This window comes from Stegodyphus dumicola, chromosome 5 (genome assembly GCF_044657685.1).
Source record: "Stegodyphus dumicola isolate Sdum_Otavi_A_Nest chromosome 5, ASM4465768v1".
Classification (NCBI taxonomy): domain Eukaryota; kingdom Metazoa; phylum Arthropoda; class Arachnida; order Araneae; family Eresidae; genus Stegodyphus; species Stegodyphus dumicola.
This window is the reverse complement of record NC_140772.1, coordinates 138382710-138400569: the sequence shown is the minus strand read 5'-3', so window position 1 is coordinate 138400569 and position 17860 is coordinate 138382710. Positions and strand designations below refer to the sequence as shown.

At 28.3% G+C, this 17860-nt stretch overlaps 1 protein-coding gene across 5 annotated transcripts in view; it reads right to left on the bottom strand.

Annotated features, from left to right (window-relative positions):
• LOC118190192 (protein Obscurin-like) overlaps positions 1–17860 on the bottom strand; it is a 735887-nt gene that overhangs the window by 67692 nt on the left and 650335 nt on the right. For all 5 annotated transcript variants that reach the window (XM_085817109.1, XM_085817110.1, XM_085817106.1 and 2 more), the window contains 6 exons: positions 17684–17811; positions 16971–17124; positions 16324–16605; positions 14906–15011; positions 7740–7940; positions 6219–6357 (listed from right to left, as the gene is read on the bottom strand). In XM_085817109.1, the coding sequence (XP_085673235.1) occupies positions 6219–6357; positions 7740–7940; positions 14906–15011; positions 16324–16605; positions 16971–17124; positions 17684–17811 (1010 nt within the window). The remainder of the gene's footprint in view (positions 1–6218; positions 6358–7739; positions 7941–14905; positions 15012–16323; positions 16606–16970; positions 17125–17683; positions 17812–17860) is intronic.

Sequence of the window (17860 nt, the reverse complement as noted above, 5' to 3'; positions counted from 1 at the left end):
AAACAATTTCTGTATCTATCCCTAAATCTGAAACTCAAAACCACATCCACTGAAACAAGGGACGAATCATGTATATGAAAACCTCTTTCAATGAAATTTCTCTCTGCAAGCTTAAAGAAACTCAGCAAAGTGTTCTGACATCTTATGCCTGAGCCTGACTTGTGAGTCTTGACAGTTTTGCAAACAAAGTCACAATTCCACATTTTAGGTATTTCTAACTGGCTAAAGAAAACCCTCATCCATTCATTTAGATTACATTTAAAGATTCTGAAATTTGCTAATTTCTTTAGAGGGTTTTTCTGCTAATTTATTTTTTTCTTCGAACTTCCAGTTAAAATATAACTAGAATGCCATCTATCATTCAAGGAACATAAAGAAATACCTGATTCACATCTCAAAAATTTCAGAACACAGACTGAGATGAGAGAATTTTTCTATTTTAAAGTGCATTCTTCACAAAATGCACTGTCTTGGCATGTTTAAAATGCCTAAGCTTTTCTGTCTCTCTAGAAAGACAAAAATTACCAGCAGATGAATTTTTATTATAGGTCACTAACAGAGCTGTGACAAAGGTGAGCCAAGTGAATCGTTTAACTCACTTGTTACCCGTTCATCTGGATGGTTAGCAGGAGTACCAGATAAGCTATGAAAAAGTAGAAATTAATTTTAAAGTACCATACTTTAATAGAAATAAAAAGCACATTACATCTTTACACTGCAATTCATTCTCAGAGCTAAAATGTCACTAATTTTTTTCATTAATCATATTTCTCAGTAAGTTAATCATGAATCAGGTAATTGTCTTTTCAGTATATGTTTGACTTAGCATAGTAATCAAAATAATAAACAATAAAGTTATTTAAGGAGAAATAAATTGATTTATATTATTATCTATAGTTCAAATTACTTATTATAATATTTCAAATGGAAATCCTTTACACTTAGTTGGATTAAATGCTAATTTAAGAATGTCAATGATTTCTGAGGTGCCAAATGAGCTGTGTACATAAATCTTGCAGTCAGATGTAGCATGACAAATAAAATGCTATAAATCAAGAATTAATGTTCTCCATTTCTGCTTTTAACTATAAACCCCCATAAGCATTTTTGTAAAAAACTTTAAGAGTTATTCTGTTAAAAATTAAAAACATATGCTATTTATTTTAAGTAATATTTTTTAATTTTTCTTATTCATATTTTTGTGTTTTCTATATCTTATGACCTTCATGACAGTAGTTTTCCATATTAATATTATCATATGCTACTGCATTAAAATAATTCTTCTATGAACTTCCAGTTTTTCATATCCGCTGGCTAAAAATTTAATTCCATTGGATTGAGATGATTTAAATAGCATCTTATAATTTAAACATTTAAATACCGGAATGATTAAAAATCTGAAGACATTTTACCAGATTTGGTTTTAAAAATCATGCAAGTACACAAATTCTGAAGACTAAAGCAGCTATAAAATATTTACAAATACAGTTTAGTTCAACCACATTCAAATGTAAAAACTATTATATTAAGAATATTTTTAACTCTTATAGTCACTTTTGCTAATGTGAAAGAAACATTGGTTAACTTAAAATAATGAAAAGCTATATAAGGACCTTAACTTGGTTGAAAAATGTGTCAGTTCTGTCTCTACACCATGAGTTAAGTAATCAAATAAATTTTAAATACATATTGATGATTTTCATCAGACAAACACAAGAAATTTAGGATTTAAAATAAAGGCTTGGATATTAGTATCACACATTTTTATTATTTGTACTACTATTTATTACTTTTAAAGTTATTTATTGAACCATCAAGACCTTATTAAACCTTTTTCAGTTTAAAACAATTTATTTTTTGTATATTATTTTCTGGATATAAAACCTATGACTAAAAATTTCTATAAAGATTGCAGATTATGATTTAAAACACTTATGTTTATTGCAGTATTATGATTTAAAACACTTATGTTTATTAAATACAAAAGTAGACAAGTTTAACTTGCACTGTATATAGGAGCAAAAATTTTCACTCTTGCCTCAGGTGAAAAAATACCTAGTCAGGCTCTGGTGTATAATGTTCTCTTGTTAAATTTATCTGCAGATGAAAAGAGGATATTTACCTTCCAAAATTTATTCTGTATAAGACATCTTAGCTGTCTTGCTAATTATATTCCAGAAATAACTGGCACAGCCACAATTTGTTATAAGGGATTGATTATTTTTTAATTAAATTAAGCATATTAAGAAAGATTCCTGTCTTTGTGACGGTATAAATTTAATTAATTTTACATCTGTGACCAAATCCTGTGTTTCAAAATCACAAGCAGTTAAGTCCTTCAACAACTGAAAATTCACATCTATATATTTTTATGTAAATTTTAAAATTGTAGCTATAGTGTAAATAAGAAATCATAAAAAATTCAGATGATCCTCCAGCATTCCTTTAAAATGTCAACCATACAGCTACCAATTATTCACTGGTTGGCCAGGAAAGATGGCAAATTTATATATTGACCCAGATGAATAAACACATTTATAAAATTTAATTATAACTACTGTATCATTTCAAATCAAAAATATGTCAGATTAGGCACACGGGAATTTAGTGTCTATCCTTTCTTTTAACAAATTAAACCCTTTTTTATTTCCTCATAACATATATAAGTAGGTAAGGTAAGTAATAATTTCATACAAAAATCTGGAAGGTTTCATTGAATGAGCACAGATTAGTGTCGGCAAAACACACTTTTACTATTTTTGAAATGATGTCTGCCTGTGATGACTTTCCGCGCATGATAACTCTTATATGATACTTCTAAAATTTTCTACTTCTCATATTTAAGCTTTCTAAAATCACATAAAGAGTTGATAGATTTTCGGTAAAATTTGATAATAAGAAGTGATACTTTACATTAAGCCCGTAACAGGTTTTAATCAACAACTGGAAATGGTACTTCACTTGAAGCCCATCAGTTTTTAATGAAAAACTAAAATAAAATATAATTTGAAACTTTTTAATTTTAGTATTAAAAGTTTTATATTAATGAGAACAACATATTATATTTTGGCTAAAATTGATAAACCAGAAAGGATACTTTACTTGAAGATCTAAACAGACTTTTGTAAAAAAATACATTATGAGATAACCCAAAACTTCTCAAATTTGATATTTAAAATAACTATGTGATTGAGAAAAACACATTGCATTTATAAGTATTAAATGTAATCTTGGAATTACACTAATTGCAACAAGGATAAGCTACTTATAAAGACGAGCTCTCAATATGAATCAGTTAAATGTTCCCTACCTTCAGTTATGTATTCTTTTCCCTTTTGTGTGGAATCACTTTTCAAATAAAAGGATGTTGCCACCAAATTTTATCATTATGTATTATTTTTAAAGAAATAATATGCAAATATATACATATATATGGCAACAATTAACACTTCCAAAGATAAGCTGATTTTAAAAGATTTTTTGATGGATTTTATGCACCGTAAGTGCCATGAAAGTGATATTCAATTAATAAATGATGACAAATCAAAAGTTGTTCACATTATTAAGAAAACAGAATACTGATATCATAAATTGAGATAACAGCAATAAAGAAATATGACAACAACACTCTATCGAGAATTCTAAAGATATGCTGCTTTTAAAAATTCTGTGATTCTCAAGTCATTGACTTGTGAATACCAAACACTATATGACCAGAAAATATACTAGGATCATTACAATATTTTCAAATTAAAGAATGAGAATGGATGTTTACATGAGTACATATGTGGTTATCATTGTCCATCATATAGAAGAACAGGTAATAGAAAAATGAGTAGTATTTATAATTAATAATGAGCCATAAAGTTTATAAACAAATTTTATTTTATTTACAAATGATCAACCGGAAGTGATAGTTTACTTGAAGTTCATCGCTAGCCCACGAATTTCATGTTTTAATATGGAATTGGCAGGAGGTCATGTTCTGGTGATACCAGATTTTTTTAAAGCTATAAATCTGTATTTTGGACAATTTTAAAAATTTGCAACCCTCATTTTTTCAAAAATCAACAATCCATGATATTCTTATTTTCTTTTTAATTTCTGCTCACCCCAGCATTTAAAATAATATGATCAATGTTTGAATTGTTATTATTTATACCAGTTATTGATGAGCTGCCTTACTTCAAGATAGGCTGACTGATTTATGATGATGAAATTTTTAGTATAAAAGTCCCATGTTGTCATTTTATTGAAAAAAAAATTTTTTTTTTTTGTATTGTAAAGACCTTTACAAAAGCAAAATAAAAATTTATGATTTATTCTCTAACAGAAAATACTTTAAAAATATTAAAATTAGTAATCATCAATGGAATTGCTCTATACATAAAAAATTTAACAAACTAAAATAAACAGTTAGTGCAGGCTGTACCAATTGTACACAATAGAATCTCCTCTAGTGCTACCGCAAACATGAACTGGCAACCCTATAAAGTGACATGTAATCAGTGTCTATGACTATGAAAATTATTGGTTGATACAAGCAAAAGTGCGGAAATGATAGGTACACATTAGAGATATCAATTTATAAAATTCACATACTTTAACATACTGCCTTGATAATTGTACTGTGATTAGTGAACTACATTGTACAGCATATGAAACATTTTGATCATTATTTCCCATTAGTGCTAGAGAAATATAATACTTCAAAAAAGTGGACTGGATCCAAATTATGCACATCATCTGTACAGAGGAACAGAGGATCAAAGGCTTATGAACTAGGCATATGAGGTAGTTCTTGTATGCTTACAAAAATATTTCAAGATAATATGTGAAAGCAAATAACTAATAGATCAAAAGATCTGAAGCAATGAACTAAAAACAGCAGATCACAAATTACATTATTATCAATTTTTTGGCATATTTTTATCATATTTTATTTTTCTTATTCCTTAAAAATATTTATGAATAAATTTTCCTTTAAAGCATAAAAATGATAAAAGAATGAATAATACCTATTATAAAAGTGATGTTAGTAGTTGGGTTCAAACTAAAAATTTCTCATCTACAGTATTATATTACCATTCAAAAGCTACATTAAATGTAGGAATTAAAATAACATAATATTACTTAGAACAATGGCCTTAATTTTCTTGCTTATTTTTTAGTAGGACATACTAAGAGCTTTGCAAATGCCTTAAAATAAAATTCATCGCAAAAATAATATAAGTTTTCTGCAATGAATCTGAATGAAATGTGAAGAGAAGACTATGGGCTTCCATATTTAGGATAACCCAGAATTTATACAAATATTTTGGAATAAGTTCTGTCTTTAAGAAAAAAAATCACATTTTTAATGAAGCCCAATTTTTGCTCAAAAACCATTTGTTAACAAAAACGATATATGCTTACAGTTCACAAATAGCACAAAAACTGCAATTTTGTAAACACTGCAAATTTGTTATGGACAAACTGCAGCTGCTATGGGATAGAAATTTATCTCAAAAAGTTATATAACAGTGTGGATCACATTTAATTATAAATCAACTATTCATTTACATTCAATCATTATTCACAATGTTATATAAATTCTGAATTTTAATTTTCATACAACATTTGTATTCTACAAAATGTTTGTAACTGTTAAAAATTTATATATTTATGTGTAAAAGCATGCTCAGTTTAATATATTTTATTTTTCACAATAAAATCACGTAATAGAATATGCAACCAAAAAAACTTTCCTAATATAACTGAGAAAGAACTAAAATATTGATCATTAATCACTTTTTATTCATTTAGATATACTACTGTTGCCACTCATTTTGCAATACTATATATATAAAAATTACCCTTCAATAGTAATAATATAGAAAACTTCTCAATGTGAATTATGTTTTACATTTTCAGACCATTAATTCTTTTAAGTGCATTCTTTTTTAACTTTACTAATCAATTGAAAAATTGCAGCCAAGTCTCAACTCATTATATATAAAATATTTCATGAAAATAAATTAACAATTTTGCTTACAGTTTGTATAATTTGCAAAAGAAGAAGCCTTATTAAGAATCACATATGCAAATAAAAAATTAAAAACCGTATTTACTGACTCTTCCCCAAAATGCAAAAAATCATTAATCAAAGAATTAGGTGCTTTAAGGAAATTTCTTACTACACTTCACCTAAATTAAAAGAACTAATTATTGATACTTACAGTCAATCCCAAGTGGCCAACATATCGACTGTGCATGTAATCCAGCCCTTCTAAAATCTGCCTTATATAGTTTGCAACATCTCTTTCAGTTACACCACCTCTCTTAAGAATATCTCCAAGAAGTTCACCTCCAGCACAACTTTAATTATGGTAAAGGAAATGAATTTTTGAAATTTTACAATAATATTTTACTTTGAAAACAACTATATGGATTGAAATAATATAATTTAAAATTTATAGTATCTTATTTGCTTCAAGGAATTTTAAATCTCTACAAGTGTAAATCATTCCAAATGTTTGGATATTTTATTTCTGAAAGTCTAAACAATAGTTCATTTTAAAAACAGATTAATTTTTCTATCAGTGCATTTCCAATATTTTTTAAAAGAGCATTTTAATCTAGATGTATTCAAAGCCTAGAGATGTATTTTATTTCCCTTTAAAACATAAAAATGATAAAAGAATAAATAATACCAATTATAAAAGTGATGTTATTAGCTGGTTTCAAACTAAAAATTTCTCATCTGCAGCATCATATTACCATTCAAAGGCTACATTAAATGTAGGAATTAAAATAACATAAATATTACTTAGAACAATGGCCTTGATTTTCTTGCTTATTTTTTAGTAGGACATACTAAGAGCTTTGCAAGTGTATTAAAATAAAATTCATCTCAAGAATAATATAAGTTTTCTGCAGTGAATTTGAATGAAATGTGAAGAGAAGACTATGGACTTTCATATATAGGATAACCCAGAATTTATACAAATATTTTGGAATAAGTTCTGTCTTTAAGAAAGAAATCACCTTTTTAATAAAGCCCAGTTTTTGCTCAAAACTGGCATTTTAATCTAGATGTATTCAAAGCCTAGAGATATATTTTATTTTAAATGAATCATTACAATGCATATATACATAGCCACCATTTACTCTTCCACACGTTTTACATGAAATAAATATTTTGTAGATAAATAACTACACAAACAGATTTTCCAGTACCATATATTATGGCAAATAAACATAAAAAATTTAAATGAGGAGCACAGAAATGGATTATTTAAATTATGGTAAAATCCTTGAAGGTTAGCAACCTAATGACAGAGATGACTTTGTGAAGGACATTTTAAGGAAAACTGGCTCATATCCACATTACACATGGGGTTAATCACTAAAATACACATGCAGCCAACCTGTTCAATGAGATTTGAACCCAGGTCCAACTACCAGTGCTTAATGAATTAATTACTTAACCACTGGTGGGTAAGGAACAATGAAAATATGCAGTTTTGAAAAATATCAAACTTGAAATTTTTATATTTATTTTTAAGTTTCAGGAACGGTACACAAGAACATTAAAAATCACATTTATAACAGAATGGTTGAATTTAAAAAAAAAAAAGAGTAAATTAAACAGAACTTGAATCAGATTGGACATAACAGATTACAGTTAATTTAAATTATATCTATAATATATTTTAAATTTCTATGTAAAAATATAAAATTTATTAAACAAAGGATACATATCTGTTAACAAAGTCAGAGTATCCTTAGTCTCAAAAGCATCTCTAAGGCGGACAAGTTTTGGGTGACACAACTGATTCATTATATCTAATTCTGCTTTCATAAATTCCTTAAGTTTTCCTTTGCCATGCATTGTTTTAGCAGCATAACTGTCTCCTGTTTCTCGCTTCACAGCATGATAGACAATACCCTGTGTGCCTCTATAAATAAAAGTATTTAAAAAATTATAGAAAGCATTTTAATACTACATTTAGATCTTAAAAATGAAAATATAAACATAATGTAAGAAAATTTCACTTCACTTACGTTTATGGAAGAAAAACAAAAAAAAAAAAAAAAAAAAAAAAAAAAAAAAAAAAAAATCAATAAACTCTTATTAATGTTTTAAGAAATGATTAAGATTGTTTTTAAATTTATTGAATTAAAAATAGAAATCGGAAACTTCATCACAGTTAAAACTTTGGTTTCATAATCAACTGCAACTGATTTTTTTGCAACCATTGTTATAAATAATATGGCCGGAAACAGACATACTCTACACATCAAACCTATTAGACACCCTATAGACCTGATACAGAATAAATTATGCATTGTTAAATATACTGTTTATCTGAAAAATGATGATGGTGTTTGGCATTAGTTCATATTATAATATACATTACGCAAAATGCTCTGAAAAAAGATGGAAACAATTCTAACGCGTGAAAATTATTTGGGAATTATTAAAAATTAAATCAGAAATGAAACAAAGCAGTTATGCAATATATTATTATACAAAAGAATGTTTAAATTTTTGATTTATACTTACATTACTTACATTAGCCTTTAAACACACTTTTAAAAATGACACTATATGTATATATGAAATATTAAAAATTAATATTAAAAATGACACTATTTGTATATATGAAGTCTAATTGGAAATAGGGAAATAATAATGCAAATTTAAAATTATGTAATCATAATCTTGATCCAGGGTCAATAAAAATAATTTTACAAAAATTTTTATTAACCTAAAAGTTTTAGAAGATTCCATTTAACTGAACTTTAACTTTACACAGGGTTCGTACATACTTCTGTGCATGGAAATTAAGTACTTTTAAGGACCATTAATGAAAAAAAATTAAGGACCTATGAGTGAATGGGAACTGAATAAATTCAATTAAAAATATTATATATCTCTGAACTTCACTTTTGTAATACCATCCTAAAAATAAAATGAATCCGTAAGTAGGATGAATTATTATTATTAAACATGACTTAATTAACATAATTATTATTAAGTCTGAGAATAAAATATATGAATTTTATCAAGGAGCATTATATATTTTACACTTATAAGAACTGAACTTATTTGAAAGGAGGTAAATGACATTTTATTTACGTTTTACTAACAGTTAGTTTTATGTTGATTTTATTTTATATCTCATTTTGTCACACACTTGCTCAGTGTAGAGCTTTAGTAAATAGTAAGCAGATTTTATGTCAAGTGGCATAGGTTAAAATGAGAAGTAGAATCATAATCAGCATGATTCACAACAAAAGACTGGCAGCTGTCACTGCTGCTGCTTACCTAGAAAGATATCTACTGATCAGAACAAACCTGAAAGGCCCGATGTAGGCACGGTTGGGACAAGTTCTGAAAGTTAGCTGGGCTCTGTCTGATGCTGTTAATGTCGTAGCTTCGTGTACAGTTCCAGAGGTCGTGACTCAGTTAATATACTTTAAGGTTCTAATAAGCCACTAAAGCACCAGAGGTGATAAGTTGTTTTACATTATTTTAAGTCTCACTAGATGCAAAAAATAAGTTTTACATGAATTTTTACATTTTTGTGTTTTATCTTGTGACTATGGTAAGGGTTAATGAAAGGCAATAACTCGCTTTAATATGCAGAGATAATTTTTAAGGGCAAGCAATTAGTTTTAATTAATTAAATTAGGTATAAGATAACCTTAGTCATTATGGATTTACATGGCCACTATTAAATTTTATTTATTTTTTAACAAAATTTGTTAAAAAAGGCCCAATCTAATAAAATTTCACAGCTTAAAATACATGCAATTTATGACATTGATTCTTAAACGATATTCGGATAATTACACATTAAAAGCTACAAAACATTTATGTTTTGTAGCACCAATACTCAACAAAATATTTATGCGTCTTTTTAATTTGAAGCCTTCCCAGACATTTTGGCTTATTTATATTGATTTCCTTCTCTTTAAGCACCTTTTCTAACAATTAGAAATTTCTCTCAATACACAAAAAAAATGTTCTCACTAGTTTCTGCATGCTTTTATCTCCTAACCTGTTAACCTGTCTACAATGTATCTATGAGGGTTTATTTGATCTGGTAAAAGTTAAATAGTCCAAAACACATCAGCAGATATAAAGCAAATTATCGCTATGTCTGAAAGTAACTACAATGTCCAACAAAGGTTTAAATAAGATTCTTATTTAAAAAGAACTTAAAAAATAAAGGCATGTTCTTATGCTAACAAAATCAATTACAGCTCGTAGTGATGTAATGAAGAGTCAAATTCAAACTAAAAATATGGATTAGTGGTCAAAGACTATACAATTTAATTTCATTTTAAGTAGGCTTAGTAACTCTATCATCATAACAAACTCAAATGTCGGCAATGGTAATCCAAGACGAATAATTACAAATTATCAGAGCTGGCGGGAACTAATGCAGGGAGCAAATGGAGGTCAGAAACACACTCTTGTCTTTCACTCCAAAAATCTCGGTTTAAAAACTGTCTAAGTGATTTATTTGCATTCTTGTGAGAAAGTGGAAATGGGAAATTATAGTAAAGGCTGAAATTGTAAACAAATGGGTAATTTAAATAATAATAACTGTCATATCTTTGAAGAATAATTTTGTTTTTCTTTATGTATTCAGTTTCTTTCTTCCACGTTTCCTTTTCATTTTAGAATTTTTGGATTTAATTAAAGATTTCTGATATTCTAAATAAACTAATGCATTTAGAATGTATAGAAAAAGCTGCTAATTTTATTTCTTTAGTAATATGAACATTCAGAAGAAATATGAAATATATATGGTAAGCTTCAGTTAGAGAGCTGATGTGGCATAATTTTAATAATTTAGTGACACACTGAGCAGTAGAGTCTACAAATGGCAAAACTTTTAGAATTCAGAACAGGCATTGGAAGCAGAATTTAGAAAGGCACCAGGCAGCAGAATTTAAGATCCACAGAGACTGCATCAGATGGGAAAATGCCTAGTGCTAGCCAGCCCTGTGTATGATGCATTAAGATATATTAGATGAATCTTTTAAATTGTCAGTTTTAAATTTCTTTATTAATAAAATAATAAGAAGCATATAATAAGAAGCATTTCTGATATTTTCCATGTCTGTCTCTAGTGAAAAGTAGAGAAAATAAAGGGAAGATTAAAATATTAAGAAAAAGATTCTAGTATCAGAAGTAAAACATTCAACTATAATGTTTTCATTGTTCTTCCAGATATTCTCCAAAAAGTAAGAAATTACGTGTTAATACTATGGAGACATTTTTCATTATGTCACATTTTTCTGGAATCTTCTAGAATCGTTGGTCTATAAATCTTGCCTTCATATCTTTCTAAACTTCTTAAAACTAAAAAGCTGCAATCTCTAAAATCCTAAAAAAAATTACCCCTATCAATTCTGTAACAGCATTCAGCCAGAAATATTTTGGGAAAAAAAAATCGGAGGGAAAAAGTGTAAAATTAATTTTATAGAGGAAAACAGGGCTTAATTTCTGAAATTAGATATGCTAGAGCCCTGTGGAACACCGTCAGGAAAGAGGTACAAAAATAAATAAATAAAAATGGCTAATAAAATCACTAATAATTAAAAAAACTTAAAATTAATTATTAAAATAATTCAATAATTAACAATTAAAGAATTAAATAGTTTAAATAAAAAATTAAAATATGAAGAGATAAATTAAAATTTAATAAGCAATTTTTAATATAATTTTATTACTAAAAATAAAATTTTTGATATAAAATTTCTACTGAAATTTTGTTCAGGTACAAAAAAGAAGTGTCACAGCTTTCTTATTTAGGGCTCCAGGTATAATTATGATTTATCCCCAAAACTAAGAAGTACGGGAGCAGGGCTCAGGCACAATTTAAGTTTTGGAGAAAACTGATGTATATTTTGAGAATTCTGAATATTCTGAGACAATTACACGGGGAAAACTCTTACCATGGAAATATTAAAAACATATTTTTAATTAATTACATAGCTAGTTTGCTTTGGATAAGAAATGTTTTGTAAATGGTGCTTTATAGCATTATACTTGCTTATTTTCAACATATTGTTACGAAATGTCAAGGTGTGGTGAGATGGCTTCGATGAAAGCTGAAATGAAAGCTGGATGTGCTGAGATAAAAGCTGGATATAAAGAGATGACAGCTGAGATCAATGCCGGACTGAAAGAGATGAAAGCCAGACTGGAAGATAAGAAAGCCCAGCGGGAAGAAATAAATGTCGGCCAAGAAAAGGTGCGAGAGCAACTCCAACCACTGAAAGTGGAGTTTGCAGAAGAAACTGGAGCCATAAAAGAAGATGTGAAAATGACAGTAGTGGCATCTGGAGAATCCAAGGATGAAGAAATGAAAGAAGTAGCTAATGAACTGCCTGAGAAAGATCTAGAAATGATCGATGAAATATCTAATGGGATTAAAGAAAAAGAACAAAAACACGAAGAAATAAAAGATGGGAAGGAAGATTTTGATTCTCATGTGTCTGAAGTAGTGATAGAAGAAAGTAAAAATGCGACTGTCAAGTTCCTAGAAACTGATAGTGAAGTTATGAAAACGCACTCAGCAAGTCTCGAACCATCTGAAAGTGCATGTGATGCAGAGATGACCAAAGTTAATGTGCAGCTTAAGCAATGCGCTCCAGTATTGAAAGAAAATTCACCCACTTTCCAAACTATGTGTGCATCTCATAGTGTAGATTTTGAAGACAAGGACTTGTTTCTAAACCTGGATACTTCTGCTTGTAAAGGATCGGATTTTATTCATGACCCTGGTGCAAACATCGGAACTGGCCTTCAGGAAATAGAGGTAAATAAGCATGCACCCTCTGCTAAAACTACCGAGGTGAACTGTACGGCTGCTGCGAATTAACTACAGAAGTGGGATGTTTTCCTCTTCCTGACACCAGTTCTTACATTATTTTCTTCCTTCACATTCGTATGGGGTTCATAGTAAATAACGACGACACTTGATGAAGTATCGAAACACACTTTATTTACCAATATCAATCATGACAGCTCCAAAACACTTTTACAATCGGCGAAGATCTACTATAAACATGTTGGAACAATCAGCGACACAGCCTTCACACTGTCAGGCAATAACGGTGGAGACAGCTTCACTGCAAAGCACCAGAGTACAGCTTCCGACTCTGCTTGGTCGTTCTTGGAACTCCACGTACTCTTGAAACTCTCCACGCTACAACTTGCAATGCACAAGAGTATAGCTCTCGACTCAGCACAGTCTAAGACGAAACTCGATGATGCACTAATTCGCGATACACTAAAAGACTCTCTTGATGCACTCGATGACGAACTCGGTGCTAGACTTCGAGACACTCCCTCAATGACTGACTATCAACTCGCTAGACGAGGCACACACACTAACTCGTAACCAGTATGGCTTATATAGCTTTCGGCTTGTGTTCGAGAACATTCTGGGCTAAACCAGTAAGAATTCGTTTCAGAAGGTTGTCCATCACTCCATGACATATCACCTTCCCTTGCCATTTTATGGCAACCCTAAAACTGCTTTGCGGGGAAGCCATCTCACCATGCCTTGACATTTCGTAACAATATAATAAATGGCCAAAATGGAACTTTATAATATCACAGCAAAAATAAAAATGCTTTATTTTAATCTCATAAATATAATTCAAAAATATTACCATTAATTAAATGAAATTTATCAATGTTACAATGTTCTAAAAAAAAACTGCCAAAAAATTCCTAGATCTCGGAATTAAAAATTTTCTATAGAAACAGAACTTAAAATTGCCAAAATGTTGCTAAGTCGCCAAATTTAGAATGGTTTAATTAAAGAATTCACATCCCAAAAAGCAAAAAGTTGTTTAAGAGCTCTTCGTTAGAAAAAATGAAATAATTTCGAAATGCTTATGTTTCACTTCTTGTTCAGAAACTCGAATATCCCACCATTTATATTAGAACTAGGAACAAATTTTAAATCATGAACCCATTCAAAAGATAACCATATTTGTCAGCAAATCGCCAAAAATATTATTCCAAAATGTTAACTCACACTCAAAATGGCAGTCGTAAAAACAGACAGAAATTTCAGACGATTAAAATTAAGGACCTTCTGACGATTTTTGCCGAAATTAAGGACTTTTAAGGACCAAAAATTGATTACAAAAAATTAAGGACTATTAAGGACTCTTAAGAACCGTACGAACCCTGTTTACAATAATATACATTATACACTATTATACTCTTATAGTGTAAAAATAATTTTACTATGCTATTAAGCATTTTTCCTAAATAGTGCATTAAAAATTAATATGCTAGCAAAACAAACTTCAATGAGAATAATAGAACTAAAAATAATAATTTCAAATATAAACTTTATGTATATTGTTCAATGCACTTTTAACAATTTAGAGAATATACATAATTTTCCATATCCATTTCACAAACAGAAGTATATTTTTCCCAATTTTAATTTTATAAGTGACAGAATTCTAATACACCAGAAATTTAAATTAGTACAAATATTTATTTTATATAAATTATAATAGTACACTTTTAATAAAAAAAAACAGAATGAATGATGTGCTTTTCTTGAAGACCTGAAACTCCTTTTACCTGCTTATAAAATAATCTATTTCTATAGAAAGTTTTAGCAACACTTATCTAATCTTATAATTAACATATACATAATAAATTACATACCTACATACTTATATATAATAAAAAATTTCGAAACTGTTTTTCTAATATAGTAATAAGCAGCATTTTTATCAAACATTATACTTAATTATTGATCTTAGAATAAGATATTTATTTTTAAATAGCTTAACAAAGAAATAATATACATGGTTTTCAGCAGGTTTACATTTTGAAGTGTGTAATACAAAACTGTAAATATCTCACCGGCCAAGTTCATCTCCAATATCATAAAAATCTTCAAATATCTTTGTACGAGGCCTCACAGGAATGGGCCGGCAATATGTTTTTGCATCAAACATATCTTCAGAATCTTAAAAAAAAAAAAAAAAAAAAAAAAAAAAAAAAAAATAGAAAATTTATTTTTTAAGAATATAAATTACAAGAAATGGAAGTAAATATATCCATTTAAATAGATCTTTTGAAATAATTGATTACGTATAAGCTAATAAATTGAATATACTACAGAGTCCAAACAATACTACTAACTCAGCGAATACTTTTCTCAGCTCTTAACGTTTTGACTGTCACCAGTGACACGACCAATAGTAAAATACATAAGTAACGTAAATATCGATATTGATAATGTTTTTAAAAAGTACCATTTTTACTATAATGGTTTGAATAATAAATCGTAAAAAATTTAATTATAAATTGCAATAATGGTCTGCAGTGCCTTGGGGGTCACCGGTCACCCCCACCACGAAAAATGCATCAAGCACGATTATATAACTCACATTATCTTCTGTAGATAATATTTAAACATAATATACATCGCATAATAAAAATTTCAAGTTGGCATCATGGGCAAACCACATAAAATGTGTGCAGCAGTCAATGTGTTAATATCATTATGAAATTATACTTTCTGTTATATTCCACCATACATTAGGAAACAGTAGTATGGTTAGGAACAATGGTATTAGGAAACAATTAGTATGGTAATATCAATTATGTGAATTACATGTAACATTTTTGGATACTCAAAAACAATATACAATATATTAATGACGCTTTTCAAAATTTTCTCTTCATCAAACGAGTTAATCTTTCACCTTTAAACCGAAAATTTCATAAGAACAACTGTTAAAAAAATCAGTGTAGTATAGTTCAAATGCCGAAAAATACATAAATAGATTATTTAACATTTCAACAGTCTAATTTTGTTGATGAAATCAGACAGTAAAAATTAACAAAAATATTAAATAACAATATATAATATATTAATGACGCTTTTCAAAATTTTCTCTTCATCAAACGAGTTAATCTCTCACCTTTAAACAGAAAAATTCATAAGAACAACTGTTAAAAAAATCAGTGTAGTATAGTTCAAATGCCGAAAAATACATAAATAGATTATTTAACATTTCAACAGTCTAATTTTGTTGATGAAATCAGACAGTAAAAATTAACAAAAATATTAAATAAAAAAATGTAATAAAGTTATGCAAGTTCAGTTTTGTGTTACAATACATTTTAGGTATTTAAAAGTTTGACTTTCAAAAACACAGATATTTATTTTAAACATCTGAATCCAAACATAACACAGTGAAATTTAAAATTAAGTTATAAAACATTTATTTAACTAAATTCATACTAAGTAATTTAATAAACTTGAAACAAACCTTCTACATTAAGATTTGCTGAACTTGTAGCAGTTCCTGCAATATTAGTAGCAGTGCAAGAAAATAGAGCATTGTCTCTAGAGATTAAATTGCTGATGAACAAAGTACACTTGTCTGGTTCCTCCCATAAGATTTTAGTCCTGTCAGATTCATACAAAGGATGCCAGTCCTTGAACCATTTGATTTTTGGATAAGGTATACCAGTTACACGACACTGCATACGTGCACTGCGTCGTGACATTGCAGTTGTCTCATCTAATCTTTCAATGAATATAGGAGGTTCTGGGTATGCAAATAAATATTACATTTTAAATTCAAAATTTTGATTAAAATATAACATGCTAAATCATACATAAATAATTTATTCTTTTTTCAAATTATGCAAAGGACAAAATAATTAATCCAGAAATATTTATTCAGTTTGATTTTTTTAAAAAAAAAGTTAAGAAGTCTGTTACAGTTCTTTCTCTCATATTTCCAGCCTTTGCCCATAATAGAACACATTGATGTAGTTTTAGTAATTTTACCATATTAAATTACAGGAACAGAAAATTAACTACTAGGACAGAAAAAAATATAAGTTACAATAAATGGTCTCTTAAAAAAAGAAAGAGATTAAATTATTTAAAATTTTACATCTCACAAACCTGCTATAAGAAGCTTGATTTTCATATTTGCTTCCCCTTCGTCATTTACTGCTAAGCATGTGTAGGTTCCAACAAAATCATCAGTCATACAGTCAATAAATACACATAATTTTCCATTTCTGTCTTGTAAGAAACTATACTTATCTTTTCCAATCTGTAATCATAAAGATTTTTGAAATAAATAAATAGTTTATGTATGAATTCCCTGAAATGGACTAAAAGGTAATTAGTTTCTCTAAGCCCCTTTTTTGTAAAAGAACTAAAAATTATTAAAAAGAAAGTTATTCTACTAACTTTTAAATCTGATAACTACAATAATAAATATACACATGCTACTAATACAATAATTAATAAAAACTTTGCAATAAATTTATTAACTTTAATTTATACATCATTATAATTAAATATTTTCAGGTAACACCTACAAATTTGTAAATTAAGAAATCATTTCAAAAGGTATATGTGAGTCCTGATGCACTTCTCATTATTTTCATTTTTATAATGTTCTATAAACAATGCACAGATTTTATATTTAAAAGGAATGTAAAAAAAGAATATATAAAAACCAGAAGGGAGGAGTTCATATATGCATAGCTTAAATACTATCCCCCAAAAATAGTAAAAATAGTCCCTAAAAAGGATAAATTCTTAATACAAAATATAGTATCTCACAGTAACAGGAGTAATTTCAGATAAGAACATAACACACATACTTGTGATTCCCCTTTGAACCATGTGATTTGAGGTTCTGGGTAGCCATAAACCCAAAATTCAATAGTAACTGGATGACCTCTGACACCATACATATCTTCCTCTTTGCGAAGAAATTTTGGAGGAGCAGCTTAACATAATAATAAATATATAATAAATTTACAATTTTTTTCTGATCT